Genomic DNA, 19,260 nt, shown 5'->3' with positions numbered 1-19,260 from the left:
CACAAATGACAAGAATACAAGCATTTTCTCTTTAACCCAATTTAAATTAAAGCTCCAAGTGAAGGCTGTGGAGGGAAGCGTGGCACACTGCTGCTTTGCTAGCTTCTCACTCTGTTTCCCGACATGAGACCACTGTGCCAAACCTCAGGCGGGAGGACTCCTCCTCAGCACAAGCTTGCCTGACGGCTACTGACATACCAAATACATTCTCTGTAATCTCAGTACTCCTTAGGTGGCATCTTTATGGTTTCCTAATGCATTGCCTCCTGTGCCTCACCGGAGTGAGGGCTGCTCTGCTATCTACCATGAAAGGTTTCCCTCTTCTCAAGGCTTCCCCCATCAAACCCCAAAGAAATGACAACAAAACACCTCCTGTTGAGTTTGTATACAACTTTGAGAATAACACAGCTAGTGTCATGCTTAAAAGGGATGGATACTTCCTCATAGAGTGGTGAGATTTCTTGGTGGTTTTTCCTGAGACATTTGCCCAGTCCATCTTTTGAGTCTGTTACCACAAACCTGTCTTGAAAGGTTAAGCTTTCACCCCAGCCAAAACAAGTCAGACAACTGGAAAGGGGAAAGAGGAAGAACCTTGACAGCTTTACAGATAAGTCTATCTCATATAGATAGCGGCCAATCAGGAAGACTGATCTGGACCTAGGACTACTGGCTCCTAAGGCTGTAAGAAAGAAAAAACATGTAACATGCACACCCATGTATACACGGATACACACTATGTTACAGCTAAAGAATGTTAATCTGTAATTGCTAACATTAATTTTGCTGTGTTCCTTGTTTTACTGTTTAAGATCTTATGTCTAACTGCATTTTGGAATAAAAAAAAGTTATTTACTTTTTCATTGGGACTTATTTTTCCCCCAACACTTGCTTATTATAACCTTGAATTCCTGAGATATTGCAGCATTCCCTGTCACAACTAAGGGACTTATTACTAAGATAAAGCAACTATTTGTTACACGCTCACCTTCTGCAATACAATTAAAGCAACATAATTAGGACTCAAATTGTAGCTACAGCTTTTTATGATAGAATGAAGATTTTTGCTTCTCATTTACACTATTTGTTGAAGAGGTCTGAGAGACTTAATGCACATTCATAGATCAATGTGCAACTTTTAAAGCCTGTATCAACAGTCTTCTATTTCCAGTTTAATATTATCATCATGAAGGTAGACAAACCAGACATCCACACAGGATCTGGTGGAATCATCCACCAGAACTAGCACACGAGCAGTTCACAGTAATGAGGGCACGAACCACATGAATTTTCCTTTTTGATTTGGGATAACTTGATTTGTACGGATTGCGCAAGTGGTTTCGCCTTTTGGACCTCTGTCTTTGCCAGGGAAAGAGAACTGCTGTGTTGGTGGCTGAGATGATGTCCACTCTTTCAACAGGAGATGATATTGCCGTGACGTTCCTGCCAGTGGCCACTATTAAAACCTGTGTATCCTCTACGCTACTGCACAAGGTCAGACTCCACAGGGGAGTAAACAACACTATTCCCTAGAACAAGAGTACTTCCGTATGGAGGTCAAAAGCGACAACAGTTCTGTAAACCAAACTGATTGCACTAGAACGACATAAGATTATTGCATTAGAAACTGGGTTAATTAAAGTTTAACTAGAGTAAAAAAAAAAAAGAGTATTTTTGATTCAGCTATTATGTAAACAGGACAGACAAACCCCCCTAAATAACAACATTTATAGCAAAAGAACAACAGACTGCTTTAAAAAGGACTTTTCCCTGTTTGCTTCCACACTTCTTTGGCTCCTTTAATGCTTTCTCTTTTCACACACTTCCAGTAACCTTGAATGCCTTGCTGTTGCGGTACCTGTTAATAAAGTTAAAGTATGTTTAGTAGTTACACAAAAAAGACTCTTATTCACAGACCGTGTAAATATAATATGTGATGCAATGCTGTTTCTCCCATAGTTCACATGCATAATAAGAAGTTCTTGGTGGCAGCACTCCTCCCAGATTCATAAGCAGTAAGGAATCTTCAGTTTAAAATATAACTTCTTTTTATTTGCTATCGCTACTTGTGTTTCTATAACTGTTAACAAGATAGTTGTAGCAATCATCTGTGGTATTTAAAAACAATGATGTCAGCTTGTTACCCTCAAACCTCGATGAATTCGGTTCCTCAGGACTCCAAGAAACTCGCTGTGGCTCAAGCAGTCATCTCCATCTAGATCAAAAATCTTGAAGATGGTATCCAAAACATTATCTGAGAGCTCCTGTCCTGTTGCCACCTTCACTGCTCTCTTAAACTCAGCTAGTAAAGACACAATATTATATCATAAGGGATTGAACTTGCAAAGAAATGGAAAACACATAAATAGCAGGATTCTGTGCAATTTACAATGTCTCATGAGTATCCTCACTGGAGAATTTGAGATGTGTGAACTAGTAAACTATTAGGAGGCCTCATGCATTCTTGAGCTTGCTTCACCTTTCATAACAATCTTCAGTAAGTACGTGATAAACTTTTGAAATGCACTACTTCTCAAGCAACAGTGAGAGTGGTAATTTTTGCTAGAAATAGCTGCATGCTGAAAACTTATGTACTTTTGGCTGATACCAGTGCACATGGATGACAAGTGTTTGCCTCACTATGGTCTCATTAAAAAATACTACTATTTTATCTCAAACCAGTTTCATGCTGATTCATTCTGCAAGAAAAATCTTCTCCTCAGAGAACAGTATTTTACAATACGCTCCACCTCAACCAACAATCCCCTCAGCAACTCTGTAGAAATACAAATCATCAAATACTCAACGCACTGTTTACAGCACATGGCTTTATATACCTGTAGTTCTGTTCTTTAAAGAAGTCTGTTACCTTCTCCTAAATCCTGATGGAAGAATTTATGAGGATTTATGGCAGAAAAAGCTGTCATACCTCTCTGGACATCTACTTTCCTCTTCAGCTTTTTTGCCTTCTCTCTTTATAGTACCATAAGCATTACAGTAATACCTACTATCTCCACTTTTGGTCTTGTGGTGTAAAGAATTTGGAGTTTTGACTCAAGGAAGATGAGGAAACGTGTGGGGTTGCCATAAATCAGAAGATAGCAAGAGTGAAACGATTATTGTTTATGACAGCAAGCACAATCACAACACATGAGTTGGGTGCATTTTTGAAGGTATCACAGAAGAGTGAATTTCAAGGAGGGACTGGAGGTTATTAAAGTACAGCAGTATTGTAGGTTATTACAGCAAGTTGTTCAACAAAGTCATAAATATAGTAATAACGTGGTTCTGCTTTCATAAACAAGTGCTGTTTATAAATAGCGCTATAAGTAAGATTAGTTCTGAAGCTTACTAGAGGAAAGAGCACTCCTGACTTAGCTCTGATCTTTGCCTCTGAACAATTCCTGTATAAATGCAGTTGATTAATTTACAGTTGATTTAAACATAATTAAGTTGAAAATCCTTCTGTAAAAGGATATGCCACAATTTGAAAAGGACATGAAATATGGGATGCTTATAGTAGAGTCTTAATTTTGCCTTTAAAAAGTTGTTAACTCTTTTAGCTCTTGAAGGTAAATATAAATCCAGAGGTGGCACTGCACTCTTTTGAACAGAACATGAAGAAAAGAAGGCGGCTCTTCTAAAATGGTGGAGCATAATAACCTTCAAAGTCAGAAGGGCCACCTTATCAGAGAGAAAAGATGAGCTGCTAACTTATAAGAAAAAAAAGTCTAGAATAAAAGGAAGGTCTAAAGGACTGTCTTATTTTTAGATAAATATTCATATGTGTGTGAATACACACATGTACACACATGCAAACAGCAAGACAAAGAACTTAGTGAGATTCAGGAAAGAATTAGACATGTATACATGTAACATCCGTGAGTTACCTCAGGAGCTGACTGTTTTCGATCACAGTATGGTTCAGTGCATAAACAGAGTCACAACTGCCTGTTGGTTAGGTATGAGTTTTTACAAGGAAACATTACCAAGGTCAACATCAACTGTTGACCTCATCAACCTTTGGCACTTAAAGAAGTGAGCTAAACTCTCGTATCTCACCTATGACTATTATTTCACCATTAACTCATCCTCTTCCCTCTCCACTATTTGTACACCTTGTGCAAATAAAATCTGTCTCCCCCCACTGAAGAAAGATGTTGTCAAACCAGCAGAGGAGGGCCATGAACCCAGCTGGGAACTGGAGCACATGATGGAAGAACAAAAGCTGAGGGAGCTGGGGAGAACAGAGGTGTAATGGGGGATCTCTGCAGCCCTCGGATCACCTGAAAGGGGTTATAGGGAAGAGAGTGCTGTATTTTTCTTAGGGTGCATGGAGGTAAGACACAATTGTTGTAAGTTGCAGCAAGAGTTTGACACAGAAAAGTCTTCACGATGAGAGTGGTTAAGCACTAGAACAGCTGCCCGGAGAGGCTGTGGAAGCAAAACTCTTCCTAAAGGCTGGATTAACCAGTGATGGAAGTCGCAAGTTGTAACCCCCTCAGTTTTGGCCTTCCTTCGTTCAAACGATGTTCACACTTCTCTCTCAAGAATAGTGAATTATCTTCCTGTCTTCTCATATATCTCTCACCTTTTTCACATGAGCCCATCAAATACTTATTTCAATGAACGTTAATATCTCAACAAATTTCCTTAGGGACTCTTTACGTTGCTGTTTTCAAATAACTTACGAGAGCTGTCTTTCAAGTCTAACAAGTAAGAACCACCTCAGGATTACAACAAAAAGCATTTTTATGTCCATGAAACTTTTGTTGCATTGCTCCTATTTCTACTACATGGGAAAGAAGCAACTTCCCTCCTCCAAATCTTTATTTTAGAAATCACTTTAGTACACTGTTTTTCATAGCCGTGATTGCATAATGGTACATAAGCACATGGAGACGGCATGTGGAGGCTTAAGTGTAACACAGCAAGATGCCACAGATCCTGCAAAAGAGGAGATTTCTATTGTTTAGTTTCCTCAAAAAACTAGTTTCACTATGAGGAAAAAGCTTTGTTACCACAAACTGCTACTGAAGCATGTATTGTTTCAATAGATCTAGAATTTAGATTGCACTGAGAGCAGCCCTACGGAGAAGGACTTGGGGGTACAAGTGGATGAAAAATTGGGTATGAGCCAGCAGCATGTGCTTGGCAGCCCAGAAGGCCAACTGTAGCCTGGGCTGCATCCAAAGCAGCGTGGCCAGCAGGCCGAGGGAGGTGATTCTGCCCTTCTACCCTGCTCTGGGGAGACCCCAGCTGCAGTCCTGCATCCAGCTCTGGAGCCCTCAGCCCAGGAAAGACATGGACCTGTCAGAGCGGGTCCAGAGCAGAGCCGCAAAAATGGTCAGAGGGATGATACAGCTCTCTTGTGAGGACAGGCTGAGAGAGTTGGAGTTGTTCAGCTTGGAGAAGAGAAGACTCCGGGGAGACCTTATTGTGGCATTTCAGTACTTAAAGGGGCCTTATAAGAAAGACGTAGAGAGACTTTTTACCAATGCCTGTAGTGACAGGACAAGGCAAAATGGTTTCAAACTGAAAAAGAGTAGATTTAGACTGGACGTAAGGAAGAAACTTTTTACGATGAGGATGGTGGGACACTGGAACAGCCTTCCCAGAGAAGTTGTGGATGCCTCATCTTTAGAAGTGTTCAAGGTCAGGTTGGATGGGTCTTTGAGCAACCAGTGAAAGATGTCCCTGCCCATGGCAGCAGCGGGTTGGACTACATGATCTACATACATCTTCCAACCCAAACCATTCTACTATTTTATGGTTTAGTCTGCTGTGAACTGTTCAGCATATTAGAACTTACAAATCAAAACATTTTGGGAACTTTATATTCCTGTTTTTTCATTAAATAGAATTAATTCAGAATAAAGAGCGGTATGGTATTTTTGGACTTCATAGTGCTACTTTGGGATAACTTATTTACATTAAGTCTTTAATAAAAATGCATTATTTCTTTTAAAAAAATATGTGAAAGGTGTGCAGCACTTACCCCGTTTAACAGGACGATTGGCTACAGTAAACATCTGCATGGCAATAGAAAAGTCTTCCAGGTTGTTTGTAAACTTGCAAAAAGTCTTGAATTCTTCCAAACTGATATTCTAGAGTACCACAAAATTGAGATGGTATATAATGAATAATACATTCACACCCTAGTAAATCTATTTCAGGAAATCTGGTGAGACCTAGTGTTTAAGTATGATTGCTTACTCATTGTTGATATTTGTATTTTTCAGTTGGCAAATTATCTTAGCCGCATAAAATGCAAAAGCTGCAATAATTCACCTGGAAACTAGTTACATTATTAGATACTCATATTCAAATGAAAACCTGTACATACAAATGAAGAAGCAAAACAAAGCATATATACCAACCTCTCCTGCCTCAATTCTGTCTTTCACATTCTGCCAGTAAATTTCATTGTTTTCCTCATCGGTGAAGTACAGTAACCATTCTGCAAAGTCTTCTTTTCTCATGACATTCAAACCCTTTGAAAACTTTATGAATTCCATTTCTTGGACTTCTGTTTGCAGATTTTCCATGAATCTAAGGGTAAACGGATATCATCCAACAGTTGATACTTGCATCACTGTATCACTTCTACTACCTTAGCTACTAAATGCAGGAGACACTAACCCTTAATCACAAATACTATCTATGTCATTGTTTAAAATGTCACTGGTTTAATTTTTACCTGTGTGTGCAGATTTGTTTCCACGGCTGCATTTCAATAATGACACCAGTAGGGTGCTCTCTAAGTCTGCATTCATAGATTGCTGCTGCCAAGATAATTTACTGATACACTTGGCATATAGTTTTTACCAGTGTTTAAAAAAGTGCAAATAATAAGATAAAATGATTGGTAAGGCAGTATTATAATGAGTGAATGAAAAAGAACATGGTGACTAAAGGCCTGACACATGATTTATGAAATTTCATATTAATAGAGAGAAGAATGACAAGGTTGGAAAGTGCCTTAAAAGATGAGGCCCTAATAATCACAAAGGTGAAAGAAAAGAGGAAACTTGAAATCATCACTGCAGGAAAAGATGACTAAAAGCCTCAAAGATTATAACTGCAAAGCGGGGTTTGGCAAATCAGTTCTGCACTCACTAGAGGATGGATTAGAGAGGATTACAACTGACGTGTACAGAGTTCAGAAAAGCACAGAAAATGATGTTGCAGGTGTTTGGGAAGGTACGAAGAGACCTGTCTGAAAAAGGAAGGGGTGAACATCAAGGTTTTTAGGAGACACCCATTCTTTTAGAAAGAAGAAAAAAACATATCACGAGAAGCAAGTAACAACCTGCAGGTACAGAGCTAGATCTATAAGCAGAGTTGTAGCTTTGAGTTTCCCCAGTTTGGTCTATGTGGCCATTATAACTTCTTCTGATATGAATTTTGAGTAAGTAAAAGACAATGCTGTGCGATCCATTTGGTAATTTCCACTTCAGAAATGGGGCAATCCAAAATTGCTGATTTTTAAACATGTGAAGGATAAAAACACAGTGCTGCTTGCCAGAATCCCTTTAGTACTTTGAAAGAACCCTGCTTTATTGAGTTGCAAAAATTAGTGATGGGAGAGAATTAAATACTCCTATACTGGGACAAAGCAATTAGTTGGAGAAGGGAACAGCTAAGGGTCTGTGTAGCCAGTATCAGTAGGGGCTCATTTGCTCATAAGTGTTTGCATGGCCTCACTGGGTTTGAATTCTTTCCCCTGAAATTGCGGCATTTTAGTCCACACAGCTATCTTTAGTTCTTTAATGAGATCACTTGGACAGTTAGTAGCTTGAAGATCTGTGAAGTCTATATGGGATTAGCTGAAGACTGCTGTCACAGCATAAGCGCTCTCTTGCATTTTTTCCTCTAATAATTAGAGCTGCACATGCAAGGGCCAACAAATACTTCGCATTTGTTGAAGCTCGGGACACGCAGGCAAATGAAAGCCTGACAGTGGAAGTGATTTTATGTTTCAGGCTAGTTTTATTAGGGTAATACTGAGGAGGGGTACGATACGCTCTCACATTTTATATGGGCTTTTTTTTTGTCCAGTAAAGGGGGTTACAAGGCCTCCACAGCATAGTCAAACACGGGTATCTTCCTCCACAGTCCACCTTAAAACCTGTCTCCCTTTCATGTCCCCCAACCGTCCCTCTCACAAGGGGATGAAACACAAAAGGACCTGTTTGTACCACCAATGTGAAGAGGAGGCCCCTTGTCTTACAGACCGGCGAGTGCTTACTTGCACAGCTTGCAAACCACTCTTCAGTTTTCAGATGCAGCTTGTGAGGTGACTGCTGCCTGCGGCCAGCCCAGCACTCGGCACGTGCCGGGGAGATCAGCCAGCACGGGCTGGCAGAACCAAGTCCTGCCACACCACTTGCACGAGCCTCCATGGATCCTGGGAAAGGAGGTCAAGCTGTGGGTGGAGAGGACAGCATGGACCAGGCATGCGGACCAGGCATGGAGTCAGTCTAGCAGAGACTGACTAGGGCCACTTGGCTGCGTTTTCGGAGTGTCTGTCAAGGGCAAGGAGTAGATGGTATCTGGGACGTGGGGCTTGTGCTTGGCTGGAAGTCACAGCAGAGAGCATGCAGAACCGTAACTGCATCTTTGACTGTCGTTTCCAACCCATGTAACATCTGGTCTGGGGGAGGAGAAGCTGCTGAAAATGAGGTCACTTTCAGAAATATGCCTAAAATGTGGATGTAGGGAAACAAGACACCACGTGCTTTATTTTCTTGGCTTTTAATCTATGAAAGGTAGACACATTTTGCAACAGATTTAAGGTCTGTTATTGGAAGTATGAATTCTTGGGGAACTAACACTCAGTACTGGTCAGTAGCCACAGGTGATGACAAACCATGTATTCTTCCATCTTTTCTAAATATTGTATTTCCTTAAGGAGAAAACACTCAGTGACCTGCCCTCTAGCCATACCCATTAAAGGCAGGACAGCTCAAAGACCAAGCATGTCTACGTGTTGAGGAAGGAGCAAGTGGCCCATATAGCCACACACATAAGCCAGCTGAAAGGTGCAGCAAAGCCAAAGAGGAAAGTGAAGGGTTTGGCTGTGGCATTTTTGATGTGTTCTTCCTTCTGAACCCTCCTCTAGTCAGACAGCAAATGAAGCATTATATTTCCCTAGCTCCACTGTGGGTTTTCCACTGCCTTTTCTCAGGCCTGAGTTCTTGCCCTCCCCAGTTGCTTTGAGGCAAGGACACCCTTCCTGTGGCACAAGAGCTGTGCCTCTTGCTGCCCTGCGCAGATTAGGGAACGGAATGGGAATTAGTTATTTAGGTACAAAAAAATTAATGGGTATTTCATTTCAACTTGTAGGTTCGCTCCTGGCAAGCCAGAGTGGGAAGATTTCCTGCCGTACCAAATGCTACTTGGAGCAGCAGCTGAAACGTGCAATTTAAAATTTATATGTGATAGCTTCCCATATTATAAAAATTAAAATACTATGAATCATCGCATCAGCATTCTAGGTCACTCTTATTCCCAGATGTGAGAGTTGAAAATCCTAATGAGTTTTTTTAAGTTATTAAAAGTTATTAAAATAACTTTCTGGTTAGGATGTAAAACTTGATACTTAAATGCCAAGACACCACTAGGGATCCTTGCTTTTGTATCTTCTGGATCACAGTGTGATGAGTTTCAGCTGGAAATTCCTTAAAAATTTCTTCAGGTATTAGGAAAAGCAAGCATAGGTATGAAATTCCTGCTCTCCCAAAGTCAGGGGCAGCTTGGCTGGGGACTTTGAAGGGAGCCATAATTCAACTATGGAAACAGGATTCTGACTGTAGATGTGCTTTACAATTAAAAAAATAATTACACTGGGAATAGTCTTATGCTATAGCAGCTTGAAAATAAAAGCAAGCCCTAAGTTTCCAAATAACAAAAAGGAAGGTAAATCAGAGAAAAGTCTGGGAACACACAGTACTTTCTTTAAGATAGCCTGTTTTATCCGCACTCTCTAAAACACCCACATTGAAGGCCAATGGCCAAATTCGTTATCGTGTTACAACAGCATCCAGAAACCTTATCAGGATTTATCCCTCATTTTGTAATGTGCTTTACAGATCTATAGAAAGAGGGAGTCTCTCAAGACTTTTTGGCAACTCAGCTTTAATAGAAGCAAAAATGCAGTAAAAGTGGGGAGACCTGAGGAATGCAGCTGTTCCCCCTCCAACCTGAGATGTTGCAATGAAGTGCTAGGAACACAAAGCAGTAGAATGAAACACAAAAGGAAAGGTTAGGGAAAGTTTTTCTTTCTATACCTCTTGACCTGAACTGAAAGTCTGTGTAGAGCTTTAATATACTGATACAGAACTGACTCGTTCTTGTTGCACTGATTTATAGGAAGGAAACTTAACAACAAAGATAGTGATGGATATACCACCCTGGCATTTGTACTCTGCTTTGGCTCCTCTTTGGATACCCAAGTCCTTCTGAAGACCTGATAACCCTCTCTGCACCAAAGGGCTGTTGCAAACCAGCTGCAAGGTTGCCTTTTTGCAAATCTGAGTTTCAAAACGGAATATAGAAAATCTAATAAGGGCTTGACCATTAACCTTTACAGAACATTTAGACCTATGCTTGTAAATTCAGTTTTGCAAGTGGTAAGACAGTTAACCAATCTTACCATTTTCAGAATTACAGGCAAAAGCCCCTTTGATTTACTGTCCTCAATGTTTCCAAACCAAACATAACAAAACTACTCACTTTCATTTATAAGCATCCTGTAGAAACTAATCAAGCTATTCCTTTGCTAAGTATATAGGAAAGGAAGAAACAGAGATTCTTCTCAGCATCATTACTAAACATTTGGAAAACATTCAGATTCAGCTATGATAGGAATACACAATCACGGTGCCAGATTTTGTCCCCATCTCTACCTCCTCCCCGTCTGATCCTGGTTGCACAAGATGTCATCCCTACGTGTATTAGGGGTCTATACACACGCACAGAGATACAAGTGTAGGTACAGAGACAAATGAGGAGGCAATCACATTCTGTATCTGCAAAGCACTTCCAAATCCCTAGATGAAAACCACTGAAAACATACAAGCTATCATCACAGCAAAAGCACTACTGGTTGATGATGCTACCTAAAAGAGATCCTGCATCCATGCATTGGCACAAACACAGCATAGCATCAGACAAATGTCAGCACTAGCAGAGTGGTTCAGCCTGGACCATTCTGGTTTCTTAAATATAAGGTTTCAAATGAAATGTACCAAGGAATTCAAAATACTGAAGGAAAAAAAAACAGGCCAGGCAGGGAAAAGGCATGTTTCGTGTATGACTATATAATTTGGGACCTTCAAGCTAAAGCGGAAAATAAAAAAGAAACCATGATTAAACAGTATTTCTGCTTCAAAATTCTATGAGGAATGTGGAAGCAACAAACCAGATAAGAAAATGTCATGAATTGGATCTGAAATGTTAATTTTCCTTACATGATTACAAGATACCCATTGTTTAACCGTACCAGGAAGTACGTTTTTGTAAGCCGTCCCAGGAAAAAAATACAAAGTTTTTTGAATATTTTTTCCATACTCTCTGCACTTTTTCTTTCTTTTTTTCCTTCAAGGAGATTGTGAGAGATTTAAGTTTGCTTGGGGACAGATTACAGAAAAAAATAATAGCAGTCGTAAACTGTTTAGGGAGTGAATTACTGTCTCCTCTTTTATTTGGGATTAGACATACTTAAACAAGATCAGTAAGGGACTTTTTCAGGAAAAAAAAAACAGTGGCTGTCAGGAAGAAATATTTGCTATACCTAGAAAGCTAAATAGTCTTCTACTCTGAATAAAAAATAGTATATACAATATAGCTGGAAATTAAAGCATAAGTGAAACATTTTTGGAAGGAAAAGACCAAAAATTATTTGTCTCAAAAAACAGGGGAAACTGCTATGCATAAGAAAAAAAACCCTGGAATCCCAAAGAACATCTGACTTCATGATTGAAATCTGACACTCTGTAAGATGGGACCTGGTATTAGAAGATGACGTTATTGTTGAGGTGTAAAACTGAGTGGTGGTCATCTGAAACAGAAATTTGTTCAGGTCTTCTGAGAAGAAAGTCTCACCTGGTTACAGCTTCTTGTGTTAAATTTAGCCTTCTGTTACATGATTCTAGGTAGGTTTGCTGCATATTGTTTTATGTTTTCTTAAACTCATACAGGGTAACAACGATTCCAGCTGCACTTGACCAGGAGGCACCACTGTTACTAGCGATGTACATAAACATGCTCCAGAATAATTTAGATTTAAATTTCCTAACTTTTGCCAGGGAAACAAGCTGACACTTTTGAAGTGGTAAATTATTAGTAATAATTATCATATTGTCCTTATGTTACAGACAATACAACTGTCAGGAAACCATGTAGCAGTCTGGAGCTGAACATGTGTTCCTTGAGTCCTACCTTAGGATCTCTGAAACAGCCTTGTTACTATGGGAAAGACACAGGATGGTTGGGTGGGCTTCCTGGACTGCTTCCACTACTTCGAAGCAGTCCCTGAAGAAGGAAGCGGGAGTCCCACCACTGCTGCTCAGCAGAGAATGAAAAGAAGCAGCTTTGGTTGCTGTTTTGACTATGCTCTGGAGGATAGTGAGAAAAGAGCTTGACTGGTGTCACAAAATACCTATGAAAATGTTATTTCTCTACTCTCATGCTCCCAGCAGCCCAAGGAAGATTGAAAAGTGATCTGATATTCTGTTTCATTCCTTATGTCCAGTAAAAAACTGCCTGAGGATTGTCCTTGTGTGTATCGCCTACCTATGATTTCCAAAGACCATGAACCAGGTGGAGACAGATGGAACACAGCCGGCTTAACCATTTTCCCTCCCTATAATCAGTGTGCCTCCCGTGTTCAGGGCAGTAGGAAGGGAGGCACAAAAGCTGGCTTACATCAGGTCCACGCTGGCTGAATGATGTAGACGGTTTCCATTTTCTGTGTGCCATCTGAATGCAAAGAAAGGAGAACAAGGCAAATTAATTGCCCTGATATATTGACTGTGGCTGCCCAACATGTTTTAAACGTTTCAACTATGGGCTAAAAGGGTCGGACATCAGTGGTGTACATGTAGATACAGATGGCTGCACACTTACAAAAGAATTTTTTTAACGTCCGCCAAACTGAAAAGGAGGAAGCATGAGGAAAATATACGTAAGTAATGAGGTGAGAATGCTAGTCTCAGCTTTCTGAATTCCCATGTAAGTACAGTGAAATTTCACAAAGAAAGCATTCCTGCTTTTCTTTTTTTTAGTTTCAAGGACTCTACAGCACAGCAATATCTGTGTATTTAACTAATGTGACAAGTTTTAGTGTATCCTAATCAAATCTAATCACCCCTACTTTCTACTAGGTACTACACTGATCAATGGAAAAGCTTTCTAGGCAAGAACTTGGAAAATGATAAAAGCATTTGCCATCATTATTTTCTGCTTTTGACAATGATCTATGTCTGTACAGCTCATCAGTCATCTCTTGTAAAAACAGCGTGGCACTTTGATCAAACAGCCAACAATAGCTTCCCGCGTAAGGTAAAATGTTATGAGAGGCCATCAGATAGAAATCACATTTTCTCTGAACAATAGGAACCCAGAAATGATGTGCTTGATTTACTTGCAAATAAAATCATGTGAAAGGTGATATGTTCACACAGGTTAAAAAGACAGTGATCCTTTTATTCACCTTTCTGAGTGTTAAACAAACTTCACTGTCATGTTGCAACTGAGATGGAGTGTCTATGCAGTGATAAAGAGGCACATTCCAGCTCTACAAAACATAACTGCCACTGTTGAAAAATTACCTGCATTAAACCTTACACTTATCCCACAAATTTTAAGAGCAAGATGTGGGAGTTTGATTTTGATTACAGGCCTCTATCTGTGTGGTAGGTAAAGGTCTTTAACCTACATGTACTAGGTACATAGTTTCATCAATGTCATGCCTCATTGGGTCAATGCAGGATTTTATCTAAAACCTAAGGCTTTTCAGTTTACACTGTATATGCAAACACAACCTTTTACTGGTGCTTTCTGCCTTTCGTTTCATTGAGGGGATCTATGGTATTTATAGAAAAGGGAGCTGGAGGCGTCTTAAACTGATTTTACTCACTTTGATTCCTATTGAGTTGAGGTCTTCAAAAGAGAAATTGTGTTTATTTGAAGACCAGTGTGTGCCAGCGCCAGTGGAGCCGAATGCTCTTTAGTGTTAGAAAAATTGTCACTCTTCCTTTTCTATTCTGGCTTTCTCCAAACCTCCACTGATTGCAACAACATTCATTTTTAAGAGGGCTGACAGATTCCTCTTCTTCTGAACATAAGTTGAATAAAAACATATTATCCCAATTTATTTTTGCAGTCTGTAAATGACTGATTATTTTTGTACAAAAGGTAATACTGATGTAGATAACCTTCTCTGGATGTGGTGCTACAAGATGTGTGTCAAGATTCACAGAGGTATTTAGGCACTTCCATTTATCTCAAAGAAACTGTGCATTAGGCTTCTAGGCCCAAGTTCACATAGCAAGCTGTGTCTGGAGTTCATACTAACAGGAGACATTGATCTCCCAAGTAATAGAGAGTTTTAACCAGTTAAATTGTGATACTGTGTAGGTGGTGGTCATCACGACTGATTGAAATAAGCACTGGAAGAAAGAATCTCATCCAATTAAACACTAACAGCTGATACCTGGTTGGGTTTTCAAGTCAAGAGCAACCACAGCAGAACTTCCTACTCCAATGTAGACAAGGATTACACCATCCTTCTGACATGTATATGATGTATAAACTGAATGATTCCCTACACTAGTCTTAGAACTTTCTATTAACTTCTGATTTTGCAAAGCTTATGGTGAAATAGATGAGTATACAACATTACGTTTCCAGGAGTAATGGCCACTTGGTATTACACAGCAGTTTCAGTCTGATGTGGTGTTTGCCATAACTTAATTCCCAGTTCCGACATAAGTGCCACGAAGTATCTGCATAGTGCCATTACAAAAGTAATTCAAAGGGTAAAGGAAAAGGCACAGGTAAAGTTTCAACAGAAGCTGGAATTTGAAAGAAGCAGAGAAGTTGCCTGTAGCCTACCATGACAGTTGTAATGGGGAGGGGGGTGTCTCAGCTCAGAAAAGCTTCTTTGATTGATTAGAAGTCACTCTTCTGGTGATTTGATCAAGAAAAAGAAAATACTCGTGAATCATATTGTCATGATCAATTGCTATGCTATTGCACAGTTGCCAAGAATGGTAGTCTCAACCCTTACGGCCTCCAGGCCCATGGCTGCTTTGGAGTTTTCATGGTGCTCAACTCCTCCTGCAGACAACAGACTCAAGGAGCTAAACTAGAAATTTAAACAGGAAAAATCATGAATAATCTCCTGCTTGATTACCTGCTTAACTTTCTGAACCAGCACAGTGTGAGGTCAGATTAATGCCAATGCTGGTGCAAAGTAGAAGGGGTAGGAACAGGACTGGTTGCTGTTAGGCTTGCCTAGCTGAAAAAAATACCTGAAAAACTCAGAATAGCGAAGTTTTTCCTTTCCTTCTTTTCCAAAGAAATGTACCAGCAACATGGTATTAACACCAGAGCTTTCCAGTTCTGCTCCCTATAAAACAAAAAAAATGCATGATTAATTATTATGCCTTGTATGATTATTACTATTTATTCACCACAAATCTGGAAATATTTATTTTAACTAGAATTTCACAAGAGATACTTGCAATTTAATTACTGTTCCCAAAGCTATCACACAGGATCTCAGAGCTGAAGAGTTCTTTCACATCAACTGGCAACAGTGTATTGTATGTTCTGCTTCTAAATATTCTGTATGAAAGAGGAGTACATTTTTTACACATACATCTGTATGGAAGATGAGCACAATTTACAACCACGATCAGTGTATTTTATTATTCGAACTGAGAGGGTTGCCAGTTAAATCTTTAAAAACCTTTATGCTTAGGTGAATAGAGGCTTTAAGTAAAGTTAACATCTTCATAAAAAAGTTTTTAGTCAGATATTTCTAATTTGATACAGCCATTTAAAAACATTCATGATCGTCTAAGAAACAAAACTAGAAAAATACAAATATTCAAAGTGCTCTATTATAACATAGTCTTACAAGGCTTCTTGCAAATTTTCAGTGTTAGTGACTTTTCTAGATATTTTAAAAATCTGATTAAGAGATTTCTGCAGAAAAAGGATGCACATTATTTCAACTCAACAGCATCTTTAAGAAGCCTAAAACCACACATAACGCTGGATTTCTGTTCTATTCTTCTTTCAGCACTAGCGTACTGGCATTTCTTTGAAAGCAACACTAAGCAACATGAAGAGATTTTTTTTTTTTGTAAGTCCGGAGGGATTTCAACAAACTATTCTTATGACATCTAAATAGCCTCTGTGTCTTTTATCTGGTTGAAGAGCTAAGATGAAAGACAAGACTCTATTCATAAGATTTAATACTAATGGTTATTTAGCTTTCAGCATCATCAATAACAAGGCCCATTAGTCCACTGTGTATTTCATGCTTACTGCATATGTGACACAGTTATTTTATAGTTAAAGAAGTAACATTCCTCATTTCTACTGCAAGCTACAATTCACTAATGCCAGTGATACGACATACGTATGAGTGAACCTAGGAAAAAACCCAACTTTTGAAGCTATATACATACTGTACTTATTGAACTTTACCATTTAACTGCAGGCAAAAAAAATTTAAATACCCACAAGATCCATCCTTCTAAAGTTTAAACACTTCAGATTACTGTGAAGATTGATGCATAAACATTAGTATATGCTTTTTTGAAAGTCAGAAGTCAAACATTAATGTATGCTTATTTGAAATTCAAACCCAAACTATTTATGTCAGAACACAAAGTTTTCTAAGAAGAAACAGAGAAGAATCCACACATTTCTCATTGCAGTGAGATTCTAATCTCCTTTTTGTGTTTTTTGCTTACATGTTTAAAAGCGACTTGAAAAATGCAAGAAATAAATTTGTTGGTGTAATTTTAAAAACTGAACTCATGATTATGCAATTTAAGGCTTCCAAATTAATTACTTCATGTTAAAATCAGTGCTGTCCTGAAAACAAACTGAAAAATGAGGTTTAAAATAACCTTTTAAAAACTAAGTCTGCAACAGAAAAAGTTTTTTTCTTTTATTCATGTTTCTCTAGTTATAAGCTAGAAGACATACAAACAATACCTATATCATCTTATCTAAGATGACAAAGCCTACCCCTGGATTTAAAACAAATATGCACCTACTTGTTGGCTACCCTCTTTACCAGCTGAAATTCCAACGTGGAATTGGCAGATGTCCAAACGCTATGTTAGTGAGAGTTAAATGTATTTTAAAACTACAAAACAGTACATTTCTTTAAAACAGAATATGCAAGAGCAGACCACAGAGACTACAGCTTAAGGGTAAAATTTCAAAAAATTGCTTTTCCTAGAGTTAATGCTATTAAATTTAAGTACATGTTAGTACATAATTCCTTTTTGTCCACAGAATCATTAGAAGCTTTTGCTGCTGAACTGTATAAATTAGTACCGACATGACAAATCTTTGTTAGAAGATAATGAGAGCTCTATTAATATTTCCAACACCTCACCCTCCTTGAGCTTAGGTAAAAGAATAACTTAACGTTTGGAATGTCTCTCTTGGCAATGAGAATGAAATGGTAACCTAATCCTGGAGCTGTAAAAAGGACCAGACTGGTAGCTTTGAGTCACAGAGCTACTATCTAAATTGAGTGAAAGTTTGTATTCTGGTGTATCTGGTGGCTTCAGCCTGGGCAGGGTGCAGCACAGAACCCTTTTGGGCTGTGTGCTTTACAGAAAGCCAAGGCACAGAGTGGAGAAGGGAGGGTGATGTTCTGAGTTTGATCTTGATACAAGCACAGGATGGGGCAGCGACATGTATCTCAACTGGGGAGCTCAGACATGTTCCTGGGGCCCTTGGTTCACACAAAGAACCCCGAAGACCAAGCTCTGATGCCACACAAGTCTATATGATTTAATGAACACGTGTGTACATATTACAAACATAAGCTTGTGTTCCTAGAGTAATGTTAACACCTTGTACACTTTTCAAAAGCACCATGAACTGCTGAATTATGCAATTATTCCTTTTTAAGCAAGATCAGATAACACAACATTTATTTCCTTATTACATTACACAGACTGTTAACATAGAAGCCTGATGCTGCAAACACTGAGTCACGGGCACAGACCCACCTAATCCTGTAGCTCCTCACTGAGCTTTTGACATTTAGGACCTGATACTGCAGCAAGTAGCAACAAGCGCCACTGAGAAGAAACTTATCACACAGTGAGACAGGATTTTCAGAATAATGTACCTAGCTGATTTTCAAAACTCATCTGAAATGTTAATAGACTTACTGTCTCTAGATTCTTACTACCTTTCATTGCAGAATTTGCCTGAGGCATGACTGGAAAGCATTCATCATGATTAAAATCTGTAATATGTTCCTTGTTCTCTTACTCGCTTCCTGGAGATGGTATTTGCTGTTCAATGTCTTATTTTTACAATTTTTATTGAAACAATATATATTTTGGATTGAAATTTTTTTTTTGTTAAGATAGAAGGAGAGTGAATAGATGAAGAACAGAGGCAGAAAAGAGAGAAGGGTCGAGGACAACAATATCTTAGTTTCTGTCTGCTAGTGATGTCCCAAGTCTTTCCAAAGGTAAGACTAAATCTTTGCAAATATTTCTGAGCCCACTTCTTTGATGTTCTTTGTTTTTCATCTGCTAGGTCAGTCAATTCATCATGGCAGGCTCCTATCCGTGGAAGCAACGTAGACTTCAATCTAAGCAGCCTAGCCTCAAACACTGCTCAAGACCATCAACCTTTCTATCATTTTGAGAGCCTCCAAGGCGTTGGGATATATCCTACAACTCAGTTCTGGGAAGAAGGTTTAAAAAATGTATCCATTATGAAATTAATCTTGCCAGGTACAGCTAGTCAAAAGAACTGAGAACAGGCAAGCTAGTGAGACCAGGAGATCCAGATCTCCAAAAGCAGTCTTTTTTAGCAAAGCCCAGGCAGCCTCAAGTGGATGCCAGAATGAACAATACATCATTTTTTGAGTAATCAGCTTTTATCACATAAATCCATACTAAAGTTTTAATGTTTTGCAAGACACTTTCTTACAAGGCAAGATTCAAGAATACATCAGGTCTGATACAGATAGGGTAAACT

General features: G+C 39.0%; 1 protein-coding gene across 1 annotated transcript in view; it reads right to left on the bottom strand.

Moving 5' to 3' along the window:
* Positions 1-1,381: 1,381 nt before the first annotated feature.
* MICU2 (mitochondrial calcium uptake 2) overlaps positions 1,382-19,260 on the bottom strand; it is a 146,268-nt gene continuing 128,389 nt past the window's right edge. The window contains exons 8-12 of the mRNA XM_082014218.1: positions 15,537-15,634; positions 6,378-6,549; positions 5,996-6,104; positions 2,142-2,299; positions 1,382-1,855 (exon numbers count right to left, since the gene is read on the bottom strand). Coding sequence (XP_081870344.1) covers positions 1,751-1,855; positions 2,142-2,299; positions 5,996-6,104; positions 6,378-6,549; positions 15,537-15,634 — 642 coding nt within the window. The 3' untranslated portion in view covers positions 1,382-1,750. The remainder of the gene's footprint in view (positions 1,856-2,141; positions 2,300-5,995; positions 6,105-6,377; positions 6,550-15,536; positions 15,635-19,260) is intronic.

The sequence above is a fragment of the Phaethon aethereus genome (assembly GCF_964289735.1).
Source record: "Phaethon aethereus genome assembly, chromosome: 1".
Classification (NCBI taxonomy): domain Eukaryota; kingdom Metazoa; phylum Chordata; class Aves; order Phaethontiformes; family Phaethontidae; genus Phaethon; species Phaethon aethereus.
Note: the sequence above shows the minus strand (reverse complement) of the source record. Positions and strands in the feature narration are given on the sequence as shown.